This window comes from Liolophura sinensis, chromosome 10 (assembly GCF_032854445.1).
Source record: "Liolophura sinensis isolate JHLJ2023 chromosome 10, CUHK_Ljap_v2, whole genome shotgun sequence".
Taxonomy (NCBI): Eukaryota; Metazoa; Mollusca; class Polyplacophora; order Chitonida; family Chitonidae; genus Liolophura; species Liolophura sinensis.
This window is the reverse complement of record NC_088304.1, coordinates 14,057,473-14,085,003: the sequence shown is the minus strand read 5'-3', so window position 1 is coordinate 14,085,003 and position 27,531 is coordinate 14,057,473. Positions and strand designations below refer to the sequence as shown.

General features: G+C 38.1%; 1 protein-coding gene across 1 annotated transcript; it reads right to left on the bottom strand.

Moving 5' to 3' along the window:
- Nucleotides 1–600: 600 nt before the first annotated feature.
- Nucleotides 601–27,401, bottom strand: LOC135476912 (Na(+)/citrate cotransporter-like). Its single transcript, XM_064757057.1, has 13 exons — nucleotides 27,369–27,401; nucleotides 13,169–13,284; nucleotides 12,441–12,568; nucleotides 12,018–12,087; nucleotides 11,090–11,224; nucleotides 9,351–9,479; nucleotides 8,885–8,986; nucleotides 7,593–7,697; nucleotides 7,035–7,132; nucleotides 5,609–5,724; nucleotides 4,689–4,850; nucleotides 2,636–2,773; nucleotides 601–738 (listed from the first exon to the last, which is right to left on the bottom strand). The coding sequence occupies exons 1-13, from the start codon at nucleotides 27,399–27,401 to the stop codon at nucleotides 601–603; spliced, it is 1,470 nt and encodes a 489-aa protein (XP_064613127.1).
- Nucleotides 27,402–27,531: the final 130 nt, after the last annotated feature.

The window sequence follows — 27,531 nt, the reverse complement described above, 5'->3', positions numbered from 1 at the left end:
TCCAAAGACTGATTTTGGGCAGAAAGTCGATCAGTGCCAATCGAACTTTTGCTGCTATTTTAGAATATCCCAAATAATTACCTTTCACAAAATATCAGACTCTTTTGTTCACGTGTTTCCGTTCAAAAATAAAGTTTCCAAAATTTCTAAAGTGGGTCGGATTGTAACATTCTGAATCTTTAACACAGTAAATAGTGATGGTACAAGTCTGATATTTACTGATAGGTATGTAATACGAACCAGTTTTGGTAAATACAGAAAATTTGATAAGAGATTAAGAGCCTCTTAAACTCTTAATACACATCGTTTGAAAGGGTGTCATATTGGAGGTAGTTTTGTATAAGGTGGGACATCCGGTGTTAACCTTTTTATTTACAAAAGTAAATTATATATTTGAATGAATCTACTATTAGGATTGAGGTCTTAAATAAGGCTTTCATAACTACCGATTCACCTTTGAACAAATTGTGTTGTGTTCTTAAGTGTATTGGAAGATACACCACTCTCCAAAGCAAACATATAGAACATTTTAGTTCAAGATAGTGTATAAAAATTTAGCATAACTGTCTCCAGGGTCTCAACCCCACAAGTTCATGTCAGTTAAATTGTGGCTGATGTTATGTTTTGTCTCATCTCATCTGCTATGACATCCCACCGGAAGTAGGCCTTGCCCCACGCATGTGCACTCAGGTTTATCGTCAGGAGAGACAATATGTTGAGAAGGAATCCTGCCATGGCCTGTAAAAAAAAAGGGGGATGCTATATACCAAAGTGTGAATACCCTTAATATTGTTTGAATGAAATATACAAAGGCGGAAAGTGTTTAACTGGTTTTTACGAAGTCATAAAAGGGAGACGGCTATTTTTAAAATTGTTCCTTTCCTTTTTCCACTTTTGCAGTTGAGTGTTTTTTTTTTTAAAGAGCCCCCCTCTTCAAAAAAGAAAAACTCTAAGAAAAAGATCTCGGGCCCCGAGATAATCATCCAAATACAGTTTCACATACATGAGTGTTTCAACAAAATCGCGAAGCAAAACGTAATTCGATTGGCTTATTATCGCGATTCTCGAGATATTTTATGGCAGCTTTTCTTTTCTTTTTTTCTTCGTCTCAAACAAAAGAAAAACTCCAACCCGATCTCTTTTTCTGGGAGTTCTTATTCTTTTTGTGAGTCTGCTTAAAATAAAAATAAAAACTCAGACTGCGAAAATATAAAAAAAACGCACAGCTAAAAAATGGAAATCCGCCACATCCCTTCTACATCTGCGTAGCTTATACCTTTTAGTGTGCAAGAAAGAAATGTCGTTGTTACTCAACTGTCACAATTTATAATTTAATTAAAGTCTTGTGTAAATAAAGTACATTAAATTGTGAATATAACGTCAGTGTTTACCCAGCCGTGAAATAACAGAGGCGTAATAACTGAAATGTAATAACAGAAAGGAAACATGAGAAGTGTAACAGGACATGTTGTAAAACACATATGGTGTGAAATATAGATCACCGCTTTCATCGTAAACCTTCAGATGGTGGTGGATTTCACCAAGGCTCTGCCCGGTTTCCTCCCACCACAACGCCTGCCGCCGTCGTGTAACTTAAATATTTTGAGTACGGCACAAAACACCGATCAAATAAATATATAAATAAATAAACAAACAAATAGATAAGTGAATTATTTTTTCATCATAAAAGGGAAAGGCGTGATATTTACTATTTTGGCAATACATGAATAATAACTAACTCCATTGTCAGCCCATGGTGTTCCTTCACATATTTTGTACATAACATGCATTGAGCATGTCCAAATAACCGAGAGCCTTAAAATGGTAATAAAAATAGGCGAAATTGCAGGAAACTCTGTCATCATCTTTAACTTGTTTTAGAACAACCTCATGTCAAGTTTGCTTTCAACACTATGGACCATTGTGAATAAAAAAATCCCTCAGTCTATTGTCGGTGCTATTATTTCACGAATTAGTCTCCTGTCAGCGGCATTATTTTACCCTTAAACACACAGTCGGCGATGTTATTTCAACAGTTAGCACATTGTCAGTGGTATTTTTTCATCAGATAACACTATTAGCCACATTATTTCATCAATTATAACACTATCAGAGCTAGTGACATTATTTCATCAGTTAGCACATTATCAGTGGCATTATTGTATCTGATAACACACTATTAGCCACATTATTTCAGCAGTTATAACACTGTCAGCGCTAGCGGCATTATTTCATCAGTTAGCACATTATTTCATCAGTTATAACACTGTCAGCGCTAGCGGCATTATTTCATCAGTTAACACATTATCAGTGGCATTATTCCATGCATTACACCGTCAGCGTCATTATTTCATTGACCATGGGTATGCACGACAACGGCGAAGGAATTGAGCATTTCGCTTTAACATAACATTTGCTGGTGTGCGGGCACAACGCGCCGTGTTATCTGTTGCACTTAACCCACACTGAAAACTTGTCAATACTTACCACGCACTGTGCACGCTGAAAACTTGTCAACACTTACCACACACTGCGCACACTAAAAACTTGTCAACACTTACCACACACTGTGCACACTGAAAACTTGTCAACACTTACTCACACTGTACAACCCTGAAAACTTGTCAACACTTACCATATCTTTCACCTGTAGCGCACCCAATGAAAAAGCAATGGCGTTTGGCGGGCTGGCAATTGGCATCATGAAGGCACACTTCGCTGACAAAGCCATCGGGAAGATGAACGCCAATGGATCGAGATTCACGAGTATCGCCTGAAATAAATACAGTGCTAAATTTGAAGAAAATTTGATTTTCTTTCTTTATTTATTTATTTGTTATTTGTTCACTATTTTTTTAGGTAATATTAATTATTATAGCTAAGCGATAATGGCAAATTTCGTGGTTCCCTTGTTCGCTGTTATCGGTGTCTTTAATAGGTCATTAGCCCTCGTATGGCCATTTAGGTGGACCTCTATCAATTTGGCGAACATTTAGGTGAACCTCTATCCATCTGGCAAACATTTAGGTGGACCTCTGTGAATTTGGCAAACATTTAGGTGGACCTCTGTGAATTTGGCAAACATTTAGGTGGGCCTCTGTGAATTTGGCAAACATTTAGGACCTCTATCAATTTGGCAAACATCTAGGTGGACCTCTATCAATTTGGCAAACATCTAGGTGGACCTCTATCGATATGGCAAACATTTAGGTGGACCTCTATCAATTTGGCAAACATCTAGGTGGACCTCTATCAATTTGGCAAACATTTAGGACCTCTATCAATTTGGCAAACATTTAGGACCTCTATCAATTTGGCAAACATCTAGGTGGACCTCTATCAATCTGGCAAACATTTAGGTAGACCTCTATCAATCTGGCAAACATTTAGGTGGACCTCTATAAATTTGGCATACACACTTAATATAAAACACTACAGTATAGAGAGTAAATCCACGGTAATGACGACAGTTTGATACTTGGTAAATGCTTACACGTATCATCGGTAAAATACCGCCTCTTGTAGTTTATTCCACAGTTAAATGTAACAAAAAGTCCTGCGAGATTTCACCGTCATGATGAATACAATAATTATGGCCTTTTGTATAATTTTATTCTAATTTCTACTTTACTCTTTACTGTATGAATCTATAAGATATTTATTTATTTATTTGATTGGCGTTTTACTCCGTACTCAAGAATATTTCACTTATACGACGGCGGCCAGTGTTATAGTGGGATGAAACCGGGCAGAGCCCTGGGGAAACTCACGAGCATCCGCAGGTTGCTTGTTGCATGAATTTATGAATTTGCATGTATTAAGGCCCTACGACCAGTCATTGTATTTATTTATTTATTTATTTATTTGATTGGTGTTTTACGCCGTACTCAAGAATATTTCACTTATACGACGGCTGCCAGCATTATGGTGGGAGGAAACCGGGCACAGCCCGGGGGATCTATAAGATAGCAAGGGTGATAGCCAGGTGATAAGCGAGAAAAGTTCCGCTCAAATGACCCAGGAGCATCTCACCAATGCTGTGAGTTAAGTCCAGCCCATGCTGGCTTCCTCTCAGGCCACACGTGGGAAGGTCTCTCAGCAATCTGCGGATCGTCATGGGTTTCCCGGGGCTATGCCCGCTTCCTCACCCCATAATGCTGGCTGCCGTCGTATAAGTGAGATCTTACTGAGTACGGTATAAAACACCAATTAAATAAATGAATAAATATAAGATGACATCTGTTAATGTCTGGCATTGTTACCGTGCCTGTAAATCCATGTCGGTCTGTTCGTGTGCGAAATTGTTAAAAGCAAAGAAAACACTAACATGAAGTGCAATCCAAATGAACATGATGAACGACCAATAAACACTGTTCAAAAAAAAAGTAAAAGATTCGACCGATGTTTTTAGAATTTTTTCAACCTAGTAAAATTCATTTAAAGTCATTTTCTGACAATATTGGAGCCAGTGATGTTGCGTCTGGTTTTTGCCACTTGACACACATAGACCGCTAGATTTTATCATTCAAAACGCATGCAAATCTACGAATGCGTTTGTCGAAAGTTTAGATGTGACGTCACACACTCTGTAACTATACAGACCACTATTTTCTTGGACAGTATTTAAAGCTCTTTAATCTGATATATACTTTATCTGAGTGTTTTCTTTTGCCCTTAAATATACCTACAATTTGACCAACGATGGGGAGTAACAGGATGATGGTAGCCGAATTGCTGATGAACTCCGTCAATAAGCTGGTCACCACAGTTATCACAAGGGTGATCACCCAGGGCTCAAGGTCAACAAGCAACTCAAACTGCCCGGCAATCATTCCCGTCAACCCTGATACCTAAAGTCACAAAACACGAGAGGCACGTCATCGGTGACGTCATCGATGGCATATAGGTCAATACTGCATAACTATATATTTTTTGTCGAAAATAATGATATCCATAAGTGTTAAAACATGCATAAAAATAAAGACAATATAAAGAAATCCAGCCATGTCCATTTTAAGAGAAAGATAGTTAGGGGCTATAAAGCTGCTACAGACAAACATGGAGCGAACGTTTAAAATGGGAAAGAAGTAGCAAAATGCCTGTCAATACATTAGAATCCGTAGGTTTTATATGGTGTCACTCAGAGCTAAAAAAATAACGGTTATTTTTGCAAATGTGCTTCTAAATATTTATGTATTTATTTATTTCATTGGTGATTTACGCTGTTCTGCCACTTATTAAGGCTGTATAAGTCAGACAGCGGTTTTGAGTTGTGCATAACTGCGCATGATCAGAACGCCTCACACCGTAGATAAGTAAAAGTACATGGTCATTCCTGTGCATCTACTGACATTGTAGGCTTCAGTATAGAGCTAGGTTCTAGTTTTTTGTGTGTTTTTGTCTGGGTTTTCCACTTGAAACAGCCCTAAAGCGCATGTACAGCCTCACATGTCACACATAAAATACACGAAATGGGCTGTATTGTGTGTGACCGCATACGGTTACCATGCTTTTGTCATGGCCACGAAGGATTGTTTGTCTACCAGTGATGGACTTCCGGTCGTGCGCAGCCTAAACAGCTGGCTTATTGCCACTTAATAATAAGTACCTTGCACGCCTTCACAAGTGAAAACGCTGCTCCAATGATAAGTACAATACCCCATGGAAATGTAGCTAACATGCATTTCCATGTTAACAGGGCAGCAAATTTTGAGTCTTCACAGTCTGAAATAGAAGAATACTTGAAAACAGGCATCTGAAGTAAAAACAATTTGCTGGATTCTGTGCTCAACAGAATCTTCGCATAATGTGTCTACCTGGCTGTATACAAGATTGGAATTGTGCCAGCATCATGTTTTTCGGGTCATACTCATCGATTTACTGCCACTAATTGCATAAACACATTGCTTCATTTATTTAGTTCACCGGAGTTCATTGCCCTACACTCAAGAATATTCCAGTTATACGACGGCGGCCCGCATTATTGTGGGAGAAAACCCAGCAGAACTCGGGGAAACCAATGACCACCCGTAGGTTGCTGAAGACTTTCCCACTTAGGATAGGGACCTCCGTGGCTCAGTTGGTTAGCGCGCTGGTGCAGCGCAATGACTCAGGAGCCTCTCAGCAATTTTGTCCCTGTGAGTTCAAGTCCAGCTCATGCTGGGTTCGCCTCCAGCCGTACGTGGGAAAGACCACCAGCAATCTGCGGATAGTCGTGGGTTTTCCCCGGACTGTGCCCGGTTTCGACCCACCATAATGCTGGCCGCCGTCGTATAAGTAAAATATTCTTGAGTACGGCGTGAAATACCAATCAAAGAAAGAAAGAAAAAGCCCACATAGGATCACAAAGGAAGCCAGCATGAACTGACCATAACTCACCATAATTATAACCACATTGTGAAATTTATTATTTTTCACTTCCATTGATTTATTGCCAGTAGTTATATTTAACATTACCTCACTGCTTTGCAAATCCAGTTATTTTTGGTTTAAAATTAAACGGTTAACAACCTCTGCTAAATGTAGCTATTCGTGAATAATCAAGAGAGAAGGTTTAATTAAATCTAAGACACAGGCTGGACGCGCGTATCTGGACTATATATACACATTCAAACCTTACGGAAAACACAATCCAATGTCAGGGAAGGTAGCGGTAATATTGCGATTCTTTCTCCAGGCAAACACGAAACACGTGTAAAGCTAACCTTAAAAACATATATCCAGTGATGGCGTATTTCATTAATATTCATGAATAGGCCACGCCTACCTGGGGAAAGATTTCGAATCTTCCCACTACCATCAAGGAAGGCAAGAGTATGGGAGTTTCGAGTTGGAACTCTTTTAGTGGTGAAGGCAGAAAAGGTTGCCAAATATTTTTCACAAATCATATGACACAGTAAGACTTTTTACCTTTGACGAGAACAGTTCCAATTCGAAACTTCCCTATTGATTTTTTTAAGTACTTTTATTCATTTATCATGAAATGAAACTGTTTATCAGATGTGTAAAATCTTTTAACTTACCACCCCACTTACCCTTATCGTCGCGACGTAGAATTTGTCTTGGAGATTTGGCGGGAATAATAAACAGCAGCGCCGTAATCAAACAAACCGGAGCGGGACTTCCAACATATCTGTGGTATAGGAATTTGTTCTATCTTTTATCATAATAGCAAATCAATTAAAAGTATATTTTCTTCATTAATTTAACGTGATTTTATGTAGTCAAATCACAATACAGCCTCTTCCTCGCTTACGTATAGTTCATTATAGACGTCTCGACACTTGAAAAAAATTCGATACCCAATTCCTCTACCACCTCATCCCCCTCAACAGAAACAACAACACTGTCTGCACAGGTTGATCCGAAACTGCAAAGAATTGTGTTTATTGAAGAGAGAATTGGTGTTTTTTCTACTGAAAATGGTTAGGGTATGCCGAATGTTCTTTTGTTCAAAAGTTCGTGATTTCAATAAAAGCTGTTGCTTTTTTTTTTTTTTTTTTTTTGCCTTCTTTGAAAACCTATGGTTGTAAAACTGCAGCGTTGTTATTGAACTCAACAAAGAATACCAATGAATATATTATTGTGAATACCCTTTCTTGAAGAGTGAATCCCATCCGGGGACAAAGTACAGGTCTTCCGTCAGGAACAAGATTACCAAAATCACCGTTAGCATAACGACCACTTTCTCAGGGTAACTGTGAAGAAAATTACGTTACAACAGTTACATTCTAACAAACACATTGTTCCAAAACAAAAATATTCATCCTTCAAGTAACTTCGAGACTGCACAAAAAACTGAGTTCTAATTTGCAATACGGTTCAACTATTAGATTTAAGTTTTACTCTGTGCTCAAGAATATTTAAGTTATATGGCGGTGGCCAACATTATGGTGGGAGGAAACCTTACAGAACCCAGGCGAAACCCACGACCATCTGCAGGTTACTGGAAGCTCTTACTGGATGGTAATACAGTCATGTTCCTTAGGCTTCTTCACTATTTAACATGGCCTGGCTGTTGAAACAGCTTGTCTATCTACCTGTACATTTACGTTGTATCCAGTGAGGGAAAGAAAACGGTATAGATTTTCGTACAAGAACATACGGTAACATGGTATACGGTGTAAGAGTCTCGATGGCCGAGTAGTCCTAAACGTATAGCATATTTGTTACTACACGTGTTAACTAGGTACTGTAATACTATTAATTTTATTTTATTTTATTGGTGTTTACGCCCTATTCAAAAATATTTCATTTATAAGATGACGGCCAACATTATAGCAGGTGGAAGTCAAGGAGAGTTCGCGGGAAACCCACGACCAGCAGAAGGTTGCTGAACGACCTTCCCGCGTACGGTCAGAGAGTAATATTTATTTATTTGATTGGTGTTTTTCTCAAGAAGATTTGACTAATACGACGGCGGCCAACATTTTAGCGAGAGAAAGTTAGGGAGAGGCCGAAGGACACCCACGACCAACCGCAGGTTGCTGGCAGACCTTTCCATGCTGGACTCGGACTTACAGCGACAGCATTGGTGATAGGCCATGGAGGCCGCGAAACGATGACCAGGCCTACATTTGCATGTTATCAGATCACTAGCCATTGGCCTCTGACGTCGAGAGTTCGAATACAGCAGTCGCTGGTATGGTCATGTTTTGAAGTCAGTAAATTTGTTAAAAGCCTGGCAAGGTGTGGGAGATTTTTGGCCAGTTGGATGGTTGTTTTAATGTTTTTATGTCGTTTTAATGAGTGCATTTTCTTCCCGCACAGCGTAAAGCAACATCCATATTATAAAAATAAATAAATAAATAGATAGATAAGAAATGGGGATAAAGAGAGGAATAACAGATACTTTCTTGTTATCTAGATTGCTAAGATCATTTACCTCCAAGGACCTATGTTCTTGTATTCTTGATTCAAATGCTCCTTAACGCGTTCTTCTGCTTGCTTCATTTCCTCTGTGTTCACTGAGCGACGAAACAGGCCTCTGTGAACATAGATGATGGAATAATTGAGGTGTGATATTAGACTATTGATATCTGGTCACACAAAAATTTATTACCAGTCAATTTAATAAATAAAATAAATTTTACATTTATTACTGATTTTATATCTTCAGACTGAACAAGGGACGAGTTACAATTTCATTAAAGACCTTAAGCTACAATTAATTACTAAACAGTAATTATCAAGGCGTCGACTTCCGCAATAGTTTTCTAATTATATCTTAGGATTTAGATATTTTTTCATAAATTCAGACCGAAAACTAACATTCTTGAATTCAACATTTTACCACAGGAAATTTTGGTTCGTATATTATGAATGGCTGGATAAGTCTTTGATTTATTTACCTTCCTCGCAGAAACAATATGACGAGCCATACCCAGGTTAGTAAAACGACGATTACAGACACTGGGGCTGCGTAAATAAACCATCCCAGAAAGGTCAGCTTGGAGGGTAAGCCATACTGGCTGTAAAACCTGCGAGGGAAAAGTACAATGAAGAGCTTACATTAGGGTCTATAAGTACACTCAAAAAATTAATCTGTTAATTTTAACAGAGAGCTTGTTGATGACGTGATACTAGAATATATTCTGTTATTGCAGCAGATTGTTCTGTTAAACACAACACACATATTCAAATAATTCGACATTAGACTATTCTATTAGACTAACAGGATACCATGTTGAATATAACAGAATATTGTGTTATAATAACAGGATACATTTTAGCATCACTCAGACAACAGACTTTCTGCTAAAATTAACAGAATAATTTTTGGAGTGTATATGGGTGAGTTGACGCATAACAAGCAAGTTTAGACAAAAATGGGTTACATGTATACTAAAACAATGCGCCGACACCGAAGGAAGGAGGGATAGAGCAGAGCAAAATGAGATAGAAAAAAGGCTAAGTGATAGACCAGCACAATAAAAGAAGTCAAAGCAAGGCCCATATCTATGGCGAGTTGACCCAAAACAAGAAAGTGTATACCATTATGAGCTATACCAAAGCACATTGATTCAAACCGAAGGAAAGGGGGACAAACCGGAGCAAAATGAGATATAAATTCAAGGCAACGTAAGACATAAAACTTAGGTAAAGCGAGTTCAAGCACAGTAAAATGAGTTCAACCAAGGCCTGTATGGGAGAGTTAACTCAAAACAAGAAAGCTTAGACGAGAACGAGTGATACCACAGCACTGTGATTCAAACCGAAGGAAAGAGGGATACACCAACTTGAGATATAACACAGAGGTAAAATAGAGGCAAATTGAGATATAAAACAGAGGCAAACTGAGATATAAAACAGAGGCAAATTGAGATATAAAATAGAGGCCAATTGAGATATAAACAGAGGCCAATTGAGACATAAAATAGGGACAAACTGAGATATAAAACAGAGGCAAAATTGAGATATAAAATAGAGGCAAAGAGAGATATTAAATAGAGGCAAACTGAGATATAAATAGAGGCAAGTTGAGACATAAAATAGAGGCAAATTGAGATATAAAACAGAGGCAAAGAGAGATATAAAATACAGGTAAAATGAGACATAAAACTGAGGTAAAGTAAGTTCAAGCGCATTGAAATGAGTCAGTCCAAGGCTGAATAGGAGTGCTGACTCAAAACGTGAGAGCGTTGACAAGAATGATTTATACCAAAGCAATATGATGGTTAAATCAAATCAAAAAGAGATTTAAAACCAAGGCAAAGTAAGATACGGAATGTTACTGCGTATCACTGGTCATAGAAAATACTATGTTATTGTTACATTTGATAAACAGAAAGGCTATAATTGAAGATGTATAGCATAGAGAATGATAGCTATGATAGTGTGATAGTCGGCAAATGGTGTCAGGTAACCGGTGAAATACAGCCGTTTTTCAATTTACCTCACTCAGGGTTTTATTCTAACTTTTTCATGTAAATGCATAAATAGTAACAAAATGCACGCCCCCTAGCACCATGCATATCTTAAGCAGAATTGTGAAAAAAGATAGGGCGTTAATAGTAATTTATTAGACGCCACTGATCTGGAATTACTCAAACTGCTGTGTTGCCATTATATTTAACATACAATCACTTACTCTTCTGTCAAGCTGAAGGTTACCAAATTGGGTGGACCTCCTGTTAGTAGGACCGAGGAGCCGATTGCCGTCCCGTAACAGATGCAGAGGCTGAATGCTTTAAACAGGCGGTTAACCTCATCTCGATGTTCCCGGCTGAAATAACAAGGAAACAATGTTATATGTACTATTCATCACACGACAGGTGCACGTTGATAAGTGAAAAGGCTTTACAGGCAACTTATACGACACCTCAAAAATTATAATCAGTAATGATCACGCTTTAAATATTACGTTCCTGCTTGAAAATGAAACTTTCCGTAGTTACTTTTTTAGTACTTATATCAGAAGTGATTGTATTAGGTAAGGATGAACTGACTGCTAAAAAGTAAACATGTGGCAAAATGAGATTTGCCTGAAATTTAGGCCGTCATAAGGGCCACTCTTCAGATTTTTAATTTGACCCACTGGGGGTGGGATGAAAAAAGCATGGGTTGTATTTTACTCTAAGTTTGAAAAATAAATTAATTTAATTAATTTCCTTTTTTTTTGAATGGCGTTTTAAGGACACATTCAGGAATATTATTAAGATGAAATGGAGAAATTGTGGTGAAAAAATTCAGTGCAGGCTAAATAGCTGGGCTATATCAAGTAAAAAATTTTACGTTCCGATCCCACATTTTAAAATGACATGGTACAGTGCATAAAGAATTGACATAAAATGTAATTAAAAATGATAGGCCTTTCTGAGAGCTTTGAAGTCTGTGAATGAAAAATAACTTTAAGAAAACCTTCATAACATTATACTTTTATTCAATTTACTTGTTAGTTTTAATACAGCTTGATTAGTTTGGGCGCTCAACTGGCGCTCAACTGTTTGGGACTCTAAACCTTTTCCGAAAGTAAAATGGCTTTATGTATTGGCCTGAATGGTTAAATGTCAATATACTTTATTTTCCCATCGTCGCTGATTTCTGTCCCATGTTCAGAATTGTTCTCGGCACTTTGCATCTCTATATCTGAAACGGAAAGTAGCATACAAAGAACATGTTGAAGTTACGCGACTTTTCGAAAGTCACCATCAAAACCACAATTCTCACAGAATTAGACGAATATAAAGATTAATGGACTGTCATTTATAAGCATGAACGTCCATCTTTCAATTTATAACCATGGAACAACCAAGAGAACCAACACGTTCAGAGTCCGAGATTGCTCTGACGTTTGATTTGGCGCGGCCAAAGATGGTCCCAAACCAACGTCAGAGCGAGCTTCATTTCAAAGCCTGATGTGATCGCCGTGAAAATTTGTCACTGCATTGGAGAACAAACTTTTTGTCAAATCTAACGTCATAACAATATCGGACTGTTACCTTTAGTGTGTTCCACGTTCTTCAGTTTGTCCACAACGCTGTGGACAATCGGTATCATCAAAACAGCGACACCGGCCGTTATGAATACAGAGAGAATCGATGTGCACACCAACATCCCAAATATCAGCCTGCATAACACAAAGTGAAAACATACACTCTAAAAAATACAAATATGTGACATTTAACATCATATTATGTTTTCTTACAGTAAGTTGAAAATTCATCTAATTTCATTTGGTTACGTGTGATCATTTGCCAACTATCGATCACACTGTGTTGTCGCCTTGGTTTTAACATCCGTTGTCTTGTCTTTAATGAAGTAGTAAAAGACCCATAGCATGGAGAGTACAACCAGATCACCGACGACAGTATGATAGCGGGCTATTAGTGAAATACGGCCTTTTGTCAGTTTGCCTATTGCCATATCGCCAGTGACAAGATTCTCTGCAATCTTGTGGGAACTAAGTGCTATTCCAAAAATGAAAGATGTGTTTAGAGTGGGAAAACCTTCTTGTGGCGTCAGAGTATCTAAACACCAACTAAACATAGGTTCATAGAGCTCACCATAGGATTTGAATGCATTCGATTCTCTTTTTTTTTTTAAATAAATGACAGGTTTTCGACACGTTTTTAGTAGTGGTTTTCAGCCGTTAATCTGACATTTCGTCATGTTTCAGTTTTCTTTCATTTTAAAGAAATGAAACTTTTTCACGTGAACCGGTACAAACCAGTGAGGCTTTGTTCCGAACAGGGTGAGTATTCTCAACGCCATCCGTTTATGAAGACCCCAACGCTCAGCGGCAGACACGATGCTGAATACCCCAATGATTGTTATTGTTGGACTCTACAACACAGAATAAAGTGTTAAATATCCCGATGATTGTGATTGATGGACTCTACAACACAGAATAAAGTGTTAAACATCCTGATGATTGTGATTGATGGACTCTACAACACAGAATAAAGTGTTAAATATCCCGATGATTGTGATTGATGGACTCTACAACACAGAATAAAGTGTTAAATATCCCGATAATTGTGATTGATGGACTCTACAACACGGAATAAAGTGTTAAATATCCCGATGGTTGTGATTGATGGACTCTACAACACGGAATAAAGTGTTAAATATCCCGATGATTGTGATTGATAAACTCTACAACACAGGATAAAGTGCTAAACATCCTGATGATTGTGATTGATGGACTCTACAACACAGAATAAAGTGTTAAATATCCCGATGATTGTGATTGATGGACTCTACAACACAGAATAAAATGTTAAATATCCTGATGATTGTGATTGATGAATTTACAACACAGAATAAAGTGTTAAATATCCCGATGATTGTGATTGATGAACTCTACAACACGGAATAAAGTGTTAAATATCCTGATGATTGTGATTGATGGACTCTACAACACAGAATAAAGTACTAAATATCCCGATGATTGTGATTGGTGGACTCTACAACACAGGATAAAGTGCTAAACATCCCGAAGATTGTGATTGATGGACTCTACAACACAAAATAAAATGCTAAACTTCCAGATAATTGTGATTGATGGACTCTACAACACAGGATAAAGTTTTAAATATCCCGATGATTGTGATTGGTGGACTCTACAACACAGAATAAAGTGTTAAATATCCCGATGGTTGTGATTGATGGACTCTTTAACACAGGATAAAGGGTTAAACATCCTGCTCATTGTGACTGATGGGCTCTACAACACAGAATAAAGTCTTAAATATCCTGATAATTGTGAATGATGGATCTACAACACAGAATAAAGTGTTAAATATCCCGATGATTGTGATTGATGGACTCTACAACACAGAATAAAGTGTTAAACATCCTGATGATTGTGATTGATGGACTCTACAACACAGGATAAAATGTTAAATATCCTGATGATTGTGATTGATGAATTTACAACACAGAATAAAGTACTAAATATCCCGATGATTGTGACTGATGGACTCTACAACACAGGATAAAGTGCTAAACATCCCGATGATTGTGACTGATGGACTCTACAACACAGGATAAAGTGCTAAACATCCCGAAGATTGTGATTGATGGACTCTACAACACAAAATAAAATGCTAAACTTCCAGATAATTGTGATTGATGGACTCTACAACACAGAATAAAGTTTTAAATATCCCGATGATTGTGATTGGTGGACTCTACAACACAGAATAAAGTGTTAAATATCCCGATGGTTGTGATTGATGGACTCTTTAACACAGGATAAAGTGTTAAACATCCTGCTCATTGTGACTGATGGGCTCTACAACACAGAATAAAGTCTTAAATATCCTGATAATTGTGATTGATGGATCTACAACACGGAATAAAGTGTTAAATATCCCGATGATTGTGATTGATGGACTCTACAACACAAAAAAAAGTGTTAAACATCCTGATGATTGTGATTGATGGACTCTACAACACAGGATAAAATGTTACATATCCTGATGATTGTGATTGATGAATTTACAACACAGAATAAAGTACTAAATATCCCGATGATTGTGACTGATGGACTCTACAACACAGGATAAAGTGCTAAACATCCCGATGATTGTGACTGATGGACTCTACAACACAGGATAAAGTGCTAAACATCCCGAAGATTGTGATTGATGGACTCTACAACACAAAATAAAATGCTAAACTTCCAGATAATTGTGATTGATGGACTCTACAACACAGGATAAAGTTTTAAATATCCCGATGATTGTGATTGGTGGACTCTACAACACAGGATAAAGTGCTAAACATCCCGAAGATTGTGATTGATGGACTCTACAACACAAAATAAAATGCTAAACTTCCAGATAATTGTGATTGATGGACTCTACAACACAGGATAAAGTTTTAAATATCCCGATGATTGTGATTGGTGGACTCTACAACACAGAATAAAGTGTTAAATATCCCGATGGTTGTGATTGATGGACTCTTTAACACAGGATAAAGTGTTAAACATCCTGCTCATTGTGACTGATGGGCTCTACAACACAGAATAAAGTCTTAAATATCCTGATAATTGTGATTGATGGATCTACAACACAGAATAAAGTGCTAAACATCCCGATGATTGTGATTGATGGACTCTACAACACAGAATAAAGTGTTAAATATCCCGATGGTTGTGATTGATGGACTCTTTAACACAGGATAAAGTGTTAAACATCCTGCTCATTGTGACTGATGGGCTCTACAACACAGAATAAAGTCTTAAATATCCTGATAATTGTGATTGATGGATCTACAACACAGAATAAAGTGTTAAATATCCCGATGATTGTGATTGATAAACTCTACAACACAGAATAAAATGTTAAATATCCTGATGATTGTGATTGATGAATTTACAACACAGAATAAAGTGTTAAATATCCCGATGATTGTGATTGATGGACTCTACAACACAGAATAAAGTGTTAAATATCCCGATGATTGTGATTGATGGACTCTACAACACAGAATAAAGTGTTAAATATCCCGATAATTGTGATTGATGGACTCTACAACACAGAATAAAGTACTAAATATCCCGATGATTGTGACTGATGGACTCTACAACACAGGATAAAGTGCTAAACATCCCGAAGATTGTGATTGATGGACTCTACAACACAAAATGAAATGCTAAACTTCCAGATAATTGTGATTGATGGACTCTACAACACAGGATAAAGTTTTAAATATCCCGATGATTGTGATTGGTGGACTCTACAACACAGAATAAAGTGTTAAATATCCCGATGGTTGTGATTGATGGACTCTTTAACACAGGATAAAGTGTTAAACATCCTGCTCATTGTGACTGATGGGCTCTACAACACAGAATAAAGTCTTAAATATCCTGATAATTGTGATTGATGGATCTACAACACAGAATAAAGTGCTAAACATCCCGATGATTGTGATTGATGGACTCTACAACACAGAATAAAGTGTTAAATATCCCGATGGTTGTGATTGATGGACTCTTTAACACAGGATAAAGTGTTAAACATCCTGCTCATTGTGACTGATGGGCTCTACAACACAGAATAAAGTCTTAAATATCCTGATAATTGTGATTGATGGATCTACAACACAGAATAAAGTGTTAAATATCCCGATGATTGTGATTGATAAACTCTACAACACAGAATAAAATGTTAAATATCCTGATGATTGTGATTGATGAATTTACAACACAGAATAAAGTGTTAAATATCCCGATGATTGTGATTGATGGACTCTACAACACAGAATAAAGTGTTAAATATCCCGATGATTGTGATTGATGGACTCTACAACACAGAATAAAGTGTTAAATATCCCGATGATTGGGACTGATGGACTCTACAACACAGAATAAAGTGCTAAATATCCCGATGATTGTGACTGATGGACTCTACAACACAGGATAAAGTGTTAAATATCCCGATGATTGTGACTGATAGACTCTACAGCCCAGGATAAAGTGTTAAACATCCTGCTGATTGTGACTGATGGACTCTACAGTCCAGGATAAAGTGCTAAACATCCCGAAGATTGTGACTGATGGACTCTACAGCCCAGGATAAAGTGCTAAACATCCCGAAGATTGTGATTGATGGACTCTTTAACACAGGATAACGTGTTAAACATCCTGCTCATTGTGACTGATGGGCTCTACAACACAGAATAAAGTCTTAAATATCCTGATAATTGTGATTGATGGACTCTACAACACAGAATAAAGTGCTAAATAGTCCAATGATAACAATATATGGACTTTGCAACTCAGAATACTGAAGGTGTAAATATTTTCATGATTTTGATTGATGGAATCAGAATCTTTAACACTTTATTGTGAGTGATTGGCTCTACATCGCAAAGGAAATTGTTAATTATACTAGTGATTATAATTCATGGACTGCAACAGGTTTTCATTACAGATGCGTAACGATTAGAGCTACATACATTTTAGACAAACCTCAGGGTCTGTACTCATTTACTCGACGCCTAGAATGTAAGTTATGCCAAGCGTTCTGTAGACATTTGTCTGACGGTTATATTGTAGGCGAACCCAAGAGTTCTGTAAACATTTGTCTGACCATATTGCACATATATCCAAGCGTCTATGTAGACATTTTTCTGAACCCTGGGCATATCTAAGAGTTAGACAGATATTTTGGGGCCTATAAATTGTAGACTGCAGATGGTTGTGGGTTTCTCGAGGACTCTCCCTGGTTTCCTCCCACAATAAAGGTGGCCGCTGTCAAATAAGTGAAATATTCTTCAGTACGGCGGAAAACACTTATGAAAGAAATAAATATGGACTCAAGCTGAAAATCAAAGCTAAGCGTTTCTGAAGACGTTTGTTTGAAGGCTACAATGTAAACATATAAAATTATCTTCGAAACATTAGTTTTAGGCTTATCTATTGTAGACAAAGCTAAATATTTTGAAGACATTTGTGTGGCACCTACATTGTAGACAAATCTATAGAGATAAATCTGTACAGGTTTACCTACAATCTTAACATCATGAAAGACATGATCTTTCAATAGTCGAACAGCAATGTCAAACGCACGGGGTAGTCTAAATTTATAGAACTGAAAATATTGTACTATTGACATAAAATGTCAAAATTGTGCGAAATGTACGAAATTGTTCTTTTGTGCGTAAACGATAGTCGCACTTGTGCTTGTATCGAAAACATTTACGCACATAAAATAAGCACCTTAAAAGCAGCACATAGTTATCCGAATCTTTCGAACATGTGGCGAACAAGTCACGGCCGATTTGCCGGAATCATCTTTTCACATAAGATATATATAATTAAGACGTACAGCTTAAAGAGAAAAACAAGAGCAGCGACGATAGTGTGATAGACGTACACCTTAGAGAGAAAAACCAGAGCAGCGACGATAGCGTGATGGCTGACAAATGGTCACACGCAACCGGTGAAATACGACCTCTGGTCAAGTTGCCTCAGTTAGGGTTTTATTCTAACTGCATGTCCATGTAAATGTATAAATAGTAGCAAATTACACGCCCCCTACCACCTGGGGCCGATTTCACAAAGCCATTTCTAACTTAAGCCAAAATTTAAAACCTCTTTACAATGCGTACTTTTTGGTTCTGGAAGTAAAAATTTGCACAATTTTGTCTTTAGCTAATACCGATGGGGTGATTTGCAAAGCCAAAAATTTCAGTTTTTGACTGAAGTCAGAAATGGTTTTGTGGAATCGGCCGCAGTTCTGCAATCAAAACAGATATGTTGAATGTCGACCACTGAACGAAGTGATAAGCCTTACTACCTGATCTAAGCGTCAAGGCAAACATTCGTATACTACCCGTAAAACATAAAGACGTCCTAAGTAGATAACTGCTAGCCAAATCATTTCTAAACTACCAGAAGCACCAGTTACCAAAGAGATATATAATAAATAAGATATAAATAGTGAATAAAGCTGATCATATGCAAGAGAGAACCACTGATCCTCGTGCAAGAGAATATCAGTGATCCTCATGCTAGAGAGAATCACTGATCCACGTGTAAGAAAGATCAGTGATCCACATGCAACACAGAATCAGTGATCCACATGCAAGACAGAATCAGTGATCCATATGCAAGAGAGAATCAGTGATCTTCTAGACGTGACATCGGATTCAAAATTCAAACTCGTAGTTCGTCAATACTTTTCAATACAAACACAGGTATCTAAGTCGCGCTTTGATTACAACTGTTCATAAAAGCAACAAGTTGAGGTAATCAACACGAATGCGTATCCGTCCCCTAACGCTTTGTTAAGCGGGATTATCTACAGATTTGGTAGCTATGGTAGCTATGAAGCAAATCGTCAAAAATCCCAATCTGTCCCAATCTATACAAGACGTGTATAAACAGATTTCTTCCCGCCGTATCAACAAAAAACAAGGTGGCTTTATTAATTGTAGCATCAAATATCAAGGTCATTTTAATTTAATCTAGCTGGAAACAATTCGAAACAAACGGTCACACATGTCGTGCTTGAGGCAAATTACAGTGCATGCATCTGGAAGGGAGGTAACCGTCTGCATCTAAGACACCATGCGAGTTCGTCACGATTACTTCCCATCCACAGCAGAATGAGTATTGTCAGACATGAACCTGGGATTTAGCATTCTTCTATTCCCGAGGTCTCATTCACTCATTTCATCAGGGTTGAATCTAGCAGCTGTTGTAAAATATTACAGTTCAATTCAAATACATGTAGCATGTTTTATCCAATGAAATATTAGATGGAATGGCCTCCTCATTATCCGGTTTTAAGTCACACAATCGCATTGATTTTCTAAACTATATATGTAGTAAATGTATCAACTTCAATTCCGGAATTATTGGCCTCTTTCCCCTCACGTGGTACCATGGTATACCACCACTTGCAGCCTGAGCTTTACTTTACAACCTATCAACCTAGCATCATCATCGTTTTTTGAACTGTGAAGTCACAGCACTTTGTCACCTTAGTAACCACCAATTGGGTGGATAGTAACATTGGGCAAAAAGTGTTCAGTTACACCCAAAACAGTCAATCTTGTGATATTTTTTAACTAGATGTAAAATAGCAGTGTAAAATTTCATGGTGTATCAATCAACCTGTAATGTCTTTGTAGAAGTATTACCCAGTAAATGCCCCTTCACTCCTCAGCTCGGAGGCAAACCTTGTTCCCCACTGCGCATGTCTAATGTATACTGTACGTCGCACAACCACACAGCGTGGGTTTCTGTAGGAACAGCATGTGACTGAACATATTCTGAGAACTTTCACTGGTTGACCTGGTTAAGACTAACCTGTAACTGGGTCGAACAACTTGCATTGTAAAATTTAGTCAAGGGTCATCCTGCTAAGTTCAAGAAAGAGAATATTTAACATTGTGAAGGTGAGAGTTCGAGGCCAGCTAATGTCTTGTCAGATATACATCTACCTTAATAAACTCTGCACAGACTTGGCTAGTTGTTAGCACACCCAGGGCCGGAAACAGGAAGACAGGAAGCAATGACGTCACCGGAAGTGGCAGAACCTCGAAAACCCAGAACACAATCAAGATGGCAACGCCGTATGCACATCGCCCAGGCTTCAAAAAAAAACGTAATAAGAAATGAAACAGTTTGGTTAGTTGCAGTTTCCCCGACATACAAAGCATGTGGGTGTATGCCTAAAGAAATGTATCTATATATTAATTTGATTGGTGTTTTATGTCGCACCGTCAATAATGTTTCCCTTATACGGCGGCGGCCAGTATTATGGTGGGAGAAAACCGGGCAGAGCTGGAATGAAACACGCGACCATCCAGACCTTGCAGATCTTCTCTCATACGACCTGAGAGGACTGATCTGGGCCTAATCCCAGAGCGACCGCATTGGTGAGAGGTTCCGGCCGCTGGAACGCTAACCACCTCGGCCACGGAGGCCTTTCTAAATAAATGTATGAAGTAGGGCTACATATGAACTCTGAAGTTACCACCAACAATCCAAAACATGGGATAAAATTGTTCAAGAGAAAATTAATTTAGTGTGAAGGACAAAAAATCTGCAAAGCCAGTTCGGTTTATGAAAAACACCCGGAAACCCACTGCTTCTGTCAAGTATCCTAGATGTACAGATATCTTATATTTTGATGAAATACTCTTTTAAGGATATATGCAGTTTAACGCAAACCTTGGTGGCCTTAAACAAAAACTGCAGAAAATGCGGCATTACAAAGACGGCTCTGCCAGAGAAGAATGGCAGAAGAATGACAGGGCTTTGACTTCAAGCCTTAGTTTTGTGTCATCTTGTCGCAAAGAAACATCCTTCTTGCCTTCTCTTGGGACACGCATTGTTTTTGTAGAAACTTTTTTGAAACGAGTAGTACTGTAAAAATTAGTGTGTAAAGATCATTCCATCAAATACAGTTAGACATACAGCGTACAGAGTAAAACTAGTGCAGCAACGACCGTGGGATAGTTAGCAAATTGTCGAACGTAACCGGTGAAATCAGGTCTCTTGGTAGTTTACTTCAGTTTAGGACTAAGCAGGATTATGTAAAAAAAAAAAAAGCAGCCATGTTAATAGATAATTATTAGATGATCATTACATTAGAATTATTCAGAATGTTGTGTTGAAACATAAATCTATGAATGCTGCGTGAAATAAATAAATAAATAAATACATAAATAAATTGAGTACAGCTATGTCAAAGGCCAGTAACAACAACTTACGGAAACTAATCGAACACTAATGGCGCACAATGTTTTTTTTATTTATCCCATCAGTGTTTTACGCCGTACTCATGAATATTTAACTTATACGAGGACGGCCAGCATTATGGTGGGAGGAAACCAGACATAGTCCAGGAGAAGTTCATGACAATCCGCAGAATTGCTGACGGTCATTTCCACCGATTTCCACCGGCCGATTGCCTGAAAAAAAACCCAACAAAAAGACTTACATCTCCCTCGACTTCGTACAGAATAGGCAGCAGTAGAATAGGGGTGAAGACTGCCATTAAAATCGTCTTCATGTCCAGTAGAGTCAATAGAACCGTCCTGACCTTCATGATTGGATGTCCTTGGCTGATGCAGGTTTCTGTCCAACACTAATTAAAAGTAAAATCACAGGAGTTTTAAAAAAGATGAGGAATTCGTTGTCACTTGTACAAAACTTAATTTCACTTTGTCGCCTGCAATCTTACAGGTTTATTCTTGGTGCGAAAAAATTTCTATGATCTAGGCTACTTAGAAAACTATAGTTTTTCTAAGTAGCCCGCTGTTGTGACATCAAGGGTGATAGCTATCAAAACAACTTTGTTGGGGGCAGAGCTCGAATTGGGGTCGGTAACCTGGTTCCGCGTTCCCAGTGTGCTCATCGATGACTTCATTTCAGAATATTTCCGACCACTGATGTAAAATATGCATGAAATAAAGGGGCTATTGAGAAATATAACATATGCTTCGAAAATGAAAGTTATTTTCTCATTTTATGGAAATTTTTTTTTATTTTGCTTAAAATTACACTCTTTAGTTTATAGTACCGTTCCACGTATCTTTTAAGTAGAATTATGTTATAAAAGAAATGAGGACGACAATAGCCTCAGAGCAAAGAGGCTGAGCGATAATAGGTCGCACGTGCAATTTAGCCTATGAACTCGTCGATTAAAAATAGGAAAAACTCTACAGTTATGTTTGGTATGATTCCGCATTGATACGAAAAAATGTATACACGACAAAAGGGTGTGGGAAATATATATCACTACTAGCTGACACATTAAAATTATTCTAAACATGCCAGACTGTATTTTGTTAATGCAGAAGATTGTTCTGTTAAATATAACACACATATTCTATTAATTCTTCATAACGATTCTATCAGACTATCTTGACTATATAAGTGTTATAATGATTCTATTATGATTACATTCTAGTGACACTCAAACAACATATTTTCGGTTAAAATTAACGGATTTTTTTTTCAGTGTACCTACGATTTGTCGAACAGATAACATTAACCCCACCCTATTCTATATAAATATACACAGTCGTACTGATAGACTCGCACACGTCTTTATATTTACAACAGTTAATTACAGTTCAACTTACAATGCGACAGATAAATGATATTTTATGGCATGAGCTCAGTTAAATAAATAAAAATTTTATACCAGTGATGATTTTATCTTCTGATCTTAGTCAACAACATTTTTTTAAACTGGAAATATTGACTTTTTATCTCAGCTGATGAGCGATATAATACATACAGGTTAAATGCTATCATTATACCGTGCATTTCGTTTTTAAATTGATAGTATCACATTGAAACATCATTACCAATTAAACACAATTTGTTTAATAGGTTAGCATTGTCATAGCCACATAACCCCTCCGTGGCTAGCGCAGCGTAATGACCCAGAACTCCCAGGAGCCTGTGAGTTCAAGTCCAGCTCATGCTGGCGTCCTTTCCGGCTGTACGTGGGAAGGTCTGTCCCAAACCTGCTTATAGTCGTAGGTTTCCCCCTAGCTCTGCCCGGTTTCCTCCCACCATAACGCTGGCCGCCGTCGTATAAGTGAAATATTCTGAGTACGGCGTAAAACACCAATCAATCAATAAATAAATCATAGCCACATGAGAGCCATGAGAGTTCACATTCAACTCATATATTTTTTTATATTCTTCTTTCTTTTTTTTTTTTCTTTGTTTTTTTTTTCTTCTCGTCAGTATACATGTATTAAGCAGGTATATCACAGGTGGTTTATGCATTTTCACCATCAGTATATACAGCATGTTCCCTTCTAAATGTTTCTTTAATCTAAATTATTACCGTTATAAATCTGCGGCACCACTAGTACATCCTGTTAAAATATTAGCGCATTTATTTTTCTGATTAGTGTTTTCGCCCCACTAAATAATACTCCATTTATATACGGCGGCGGCCGCCGCTGGAGACCAGGTACGACCGTAGATGAAACAGAAATATTAGTTAATGCTCATTAGCTTATTTTATATTATGAGATTCCTGTGTCAAGGCCAGATTTCTTCGTTATTCTTGGAACTTGACCGCAGGCGATTACGCCAATATCGAGCTTGCCTATTATAATAAAAACTATACAATATGATAATTATTGTCTGTCTTACTCAATGAAGAAAACATTTCCACTTAATTCGAAACTCTGTGTGGACCATTTGGCTAGAAAGTCTGCCTCCAAATCAGAAGACCTGGGATCAAACCTGGGCCTGTCATATACCAATGGAGTCCAGGACAAAAGCCTCGGCGGACAAAAGCCCCCAGACGAGAACGCCGGCGGACAAAAGCCGCGTCGTCTTAGTTAACCAGCAAAACATATACGACAGTCTAAAAAACATGATGTCAAATATTTGTTGACGGGAATTCATGTTTAGTGTGACTTTGTTTTCCATCTAAAAAATTGTCATGAAAGCGTATTCCAGTCTCTCTGGTTCAACAGCTTTCCTCTCAAAGGTGTTGACACGTACGTTTTCAAAACAATATCGCCAAAACGACTGTCTCTCTATTATCGAATGCTTTCCGTCGAGCAAACATATGTTTATGCTATGTACCACTATACTTACTTTGACTGAAATATTTCGGCATGGCATACAGGTTATAGCTCACTACGATTCACACTAACACCTCACAGTTATCGTAAGGTATTTAAAAAATTTTATTATTTAGAAATTTAAACCAAATCATGTTATAGTTGACAAGAAAAATATCATTTCTGACTACTCTTAAAAAGAAAACTTAAAAAACATCTACACTCGCAAAGATCGAAACGGGCACGTTTTGTTTTCTGTTATATCAGGGGTAGGGGCAATTGATATATATATCATATAGGAACAGGAAAAAAAACCTAACACAAGCTGAAATACGGCAACTGTTTACCATACTTGTAGACTTTAGTTTTCAAATAAGCTTAGAATGGAGGTCGAGCATTCTGCATACCGCTGAGAGATATAGCTCTTTCCGATGTCGTCAAAATTGGTTAGAATACATGGAGGTTGAAGGCGTAAGAGGAGGCTCTGTCGATTGCCAACATCTATTGAAATCTGAACGTCACTTCGGGGAGAATGTTCCAAGTTTTCTCAAACAAGCAAACAACATGTCATTTAATAATAATGTTGTTTAATCAGTATTAAACGCTTAATACTGATCGAAGGGCTTATGTCCGCCGGGGCTGTTGTCCGCCGGGGCTTTTGTCTGTTCCCCATATGAAGGACTTTAAAATGGTACTTGTTGATGCAGCACTTGGGAGGTTAGCACAAGGAAACAGGATCGGCTTGCCCGGCATCAGTGTAATGTGACTGTGTGTGGTGTCATGTCAGGTGTCTTCAGTATGATACTTCAGTAGAGTCAGAACTTTGGTCATATGGAATCGCCCATCTACAAGAAGACAGTATATGTGCACACAACCAATGATTCCTCAGTGTCAAATGACTGAAAAATAGCGAAGTACGGCGCAAACCCCCAAGCATGCATATATAGGCCGTACATATTCACAAGTGCTTTGCTTGTTCTTGTTGTTTTTGTTGTTTTCTGTTTTGTTTTTGTTTGGAAAAAAACATTCCACAGCTGAGGATAGTATATGAATGTCAACACGAAAAGTTTGGAACAACATATATGGTGCGCATGCGCCTTCCTTGTCAAACAGTAGTACAGGATTCACTGTCATATATGCCATATACGTCAATGTCCACATCTTTCCTTGCACGTATCTATTTAACATTATATCCGAGGCATTTACGAAATAATGAATTTCTGGAGTACTGCGAAATAAACGAGGTCTGGGTGACCGATAATATACTAGGTGTAACAGATTTCTTCGCACACATAAGATGTCAACTAATTTTGAGAGTGAACTACCGAAGCATACACTGGACGCCTTACAAATCCCCCTTCCTCATGTCATGACACCTCCATGTAAGCCCTATGCCTACAGAGAGGACATGTCTACTATCAGCGCACACGTAATAAATTTTAAAATGGCAACTCACGTGAATGATATGTTACAGTTTTCGTTCCTTTTCTCCACGTACGTAACAGCAAGCTGACATGACATTGAACATATCAGCTAACCAAGGGTCATCCTCAAGTTAGAGCAGATTTAAAGTAACAATAGCCACATGATATGGTTACTGTTGTGCTGAATTCGGACGGTGGGATTCATTGTTCCGGAAGAGATAGTTTTTAGCAAACATAACAGGTTGACTGAGTAGCGTCAATATGTAAACTGACACCACTTTTTTACAGTCCGCTGTCACGTTCTATGGCCAGCGGCCGCTCACTGGAGAATAGAGAGGGCTTGCCTCCAACAGATAGAAATGAACTACACGTTACAGATAGGTCACTGAAATGAACATCTTCCCACATACAGGTCACTGAAATGAACATCTTCCCACACACAGGTCACTGAAATGAACATCTTCCCACAGATAGATCACTGAAATGAACATCTCAGTATAGACAGGCCACTGAAATGAGCATCTCCCCACAGACATATCAATGAACTGAGCACCTTTCCGCAGTTAGGTCATTGAAATGGACACCTCCCCACTGAAAAGTCAACCATAGCAAAATCTAGCCATAGAATGTAAAGTACACATCCTGGAAGTATTGAAAGTAATACATTTGTTCGGACGCTCTAGAGCGGTAAATCCAGGGTCAATCCTGGGTCGCGTAACACCTAAGCCCTTAAAGTGCATGTATAGTGCCTCCTTGTTGCAGGACGGATTTCCACCGCTCTTTTATCTAGTGCTGTTTCACTGAGACGACTTACCGAAGACAATTATACTGATACGGATCAACCAGTCATTGTACTATCACTTTAATGCTGTACACCAAGCGAGGAAGTTACAACTTCCTCTTTTAAGTTCTTACATGCTGCCCAGCCCTGGAGATTGACCCTCCCAAAGCTGACGCTCTACCAACTGTGCTATCGGGGTCGCTCTTACTGTTTATAGATTTACATGTACATGAGCAGTTAGAATCAAAACGTAATCTCAGGTAAACTGACAGGAGGCTGAATTTCACCTGTTATGTGTCACCATTTACCAGATATCACACAGCCGTCGCTGATCTTGCTTTACCGGTACTCTATATGCTGTAAGTCTTTTAAGATCATAATATACAGCTTACCTACAATAACACTTTGTTTCCTCCCAACATCATGCTGGTGGCCGTCTTATAAGTGAAATATTCTTTAGTTCGGCATAAAACACCAATCAAATAAATAAATAAATAAATACAATAACACTTACCTTTCCTGTACGTGGGAAGGTCTCCAGCAACCTGCGGTTTCCTCCCACCATAAAGCTGGCCGCCGTCGTATAAGTGAAATATTCTTGAGTACGGCGGAAAACACCAATCAAATAAATAAATAAATAAATAAACACTTACCTGCCCAGAATCAGTCGGCCTGAGTTGGGACATTTCGCAACTGTCACAAGAGTGCGAGTGTTTGCCTGTAAATTTGTATATTACAGACATCTTAGTAGAGTGCATGTAAGTCTGAGAAAACGTCTACATATGTCGACCTCTTTCTGGTGTAGCATGTCTAGCA

Excerpts from the sequence above, each read along its gene's own strand:
- LOC135476912 (XM_064757057.1), bottom strand. The coding sequence starts at position 27,401 with ATGTCCCAACTCAGGCCGACTGATTCTGGGCAG. Across the intron at positions 9,480-11,089 it reads ACCTTCAGCTTGACAGAAGA|GTTTTACAGCCAGTATGGCT; the intron begins GTAAGTGATTGT and ends TTTCCCTCGCAG. Across the intron at positions 2,774-4,688 it reads TCCCCATCGTTGGTCAAATT|GCGATACTCGTGAATCTCGA; the intron begins GTAGGTATATTT and ends TATTTATTTCAG.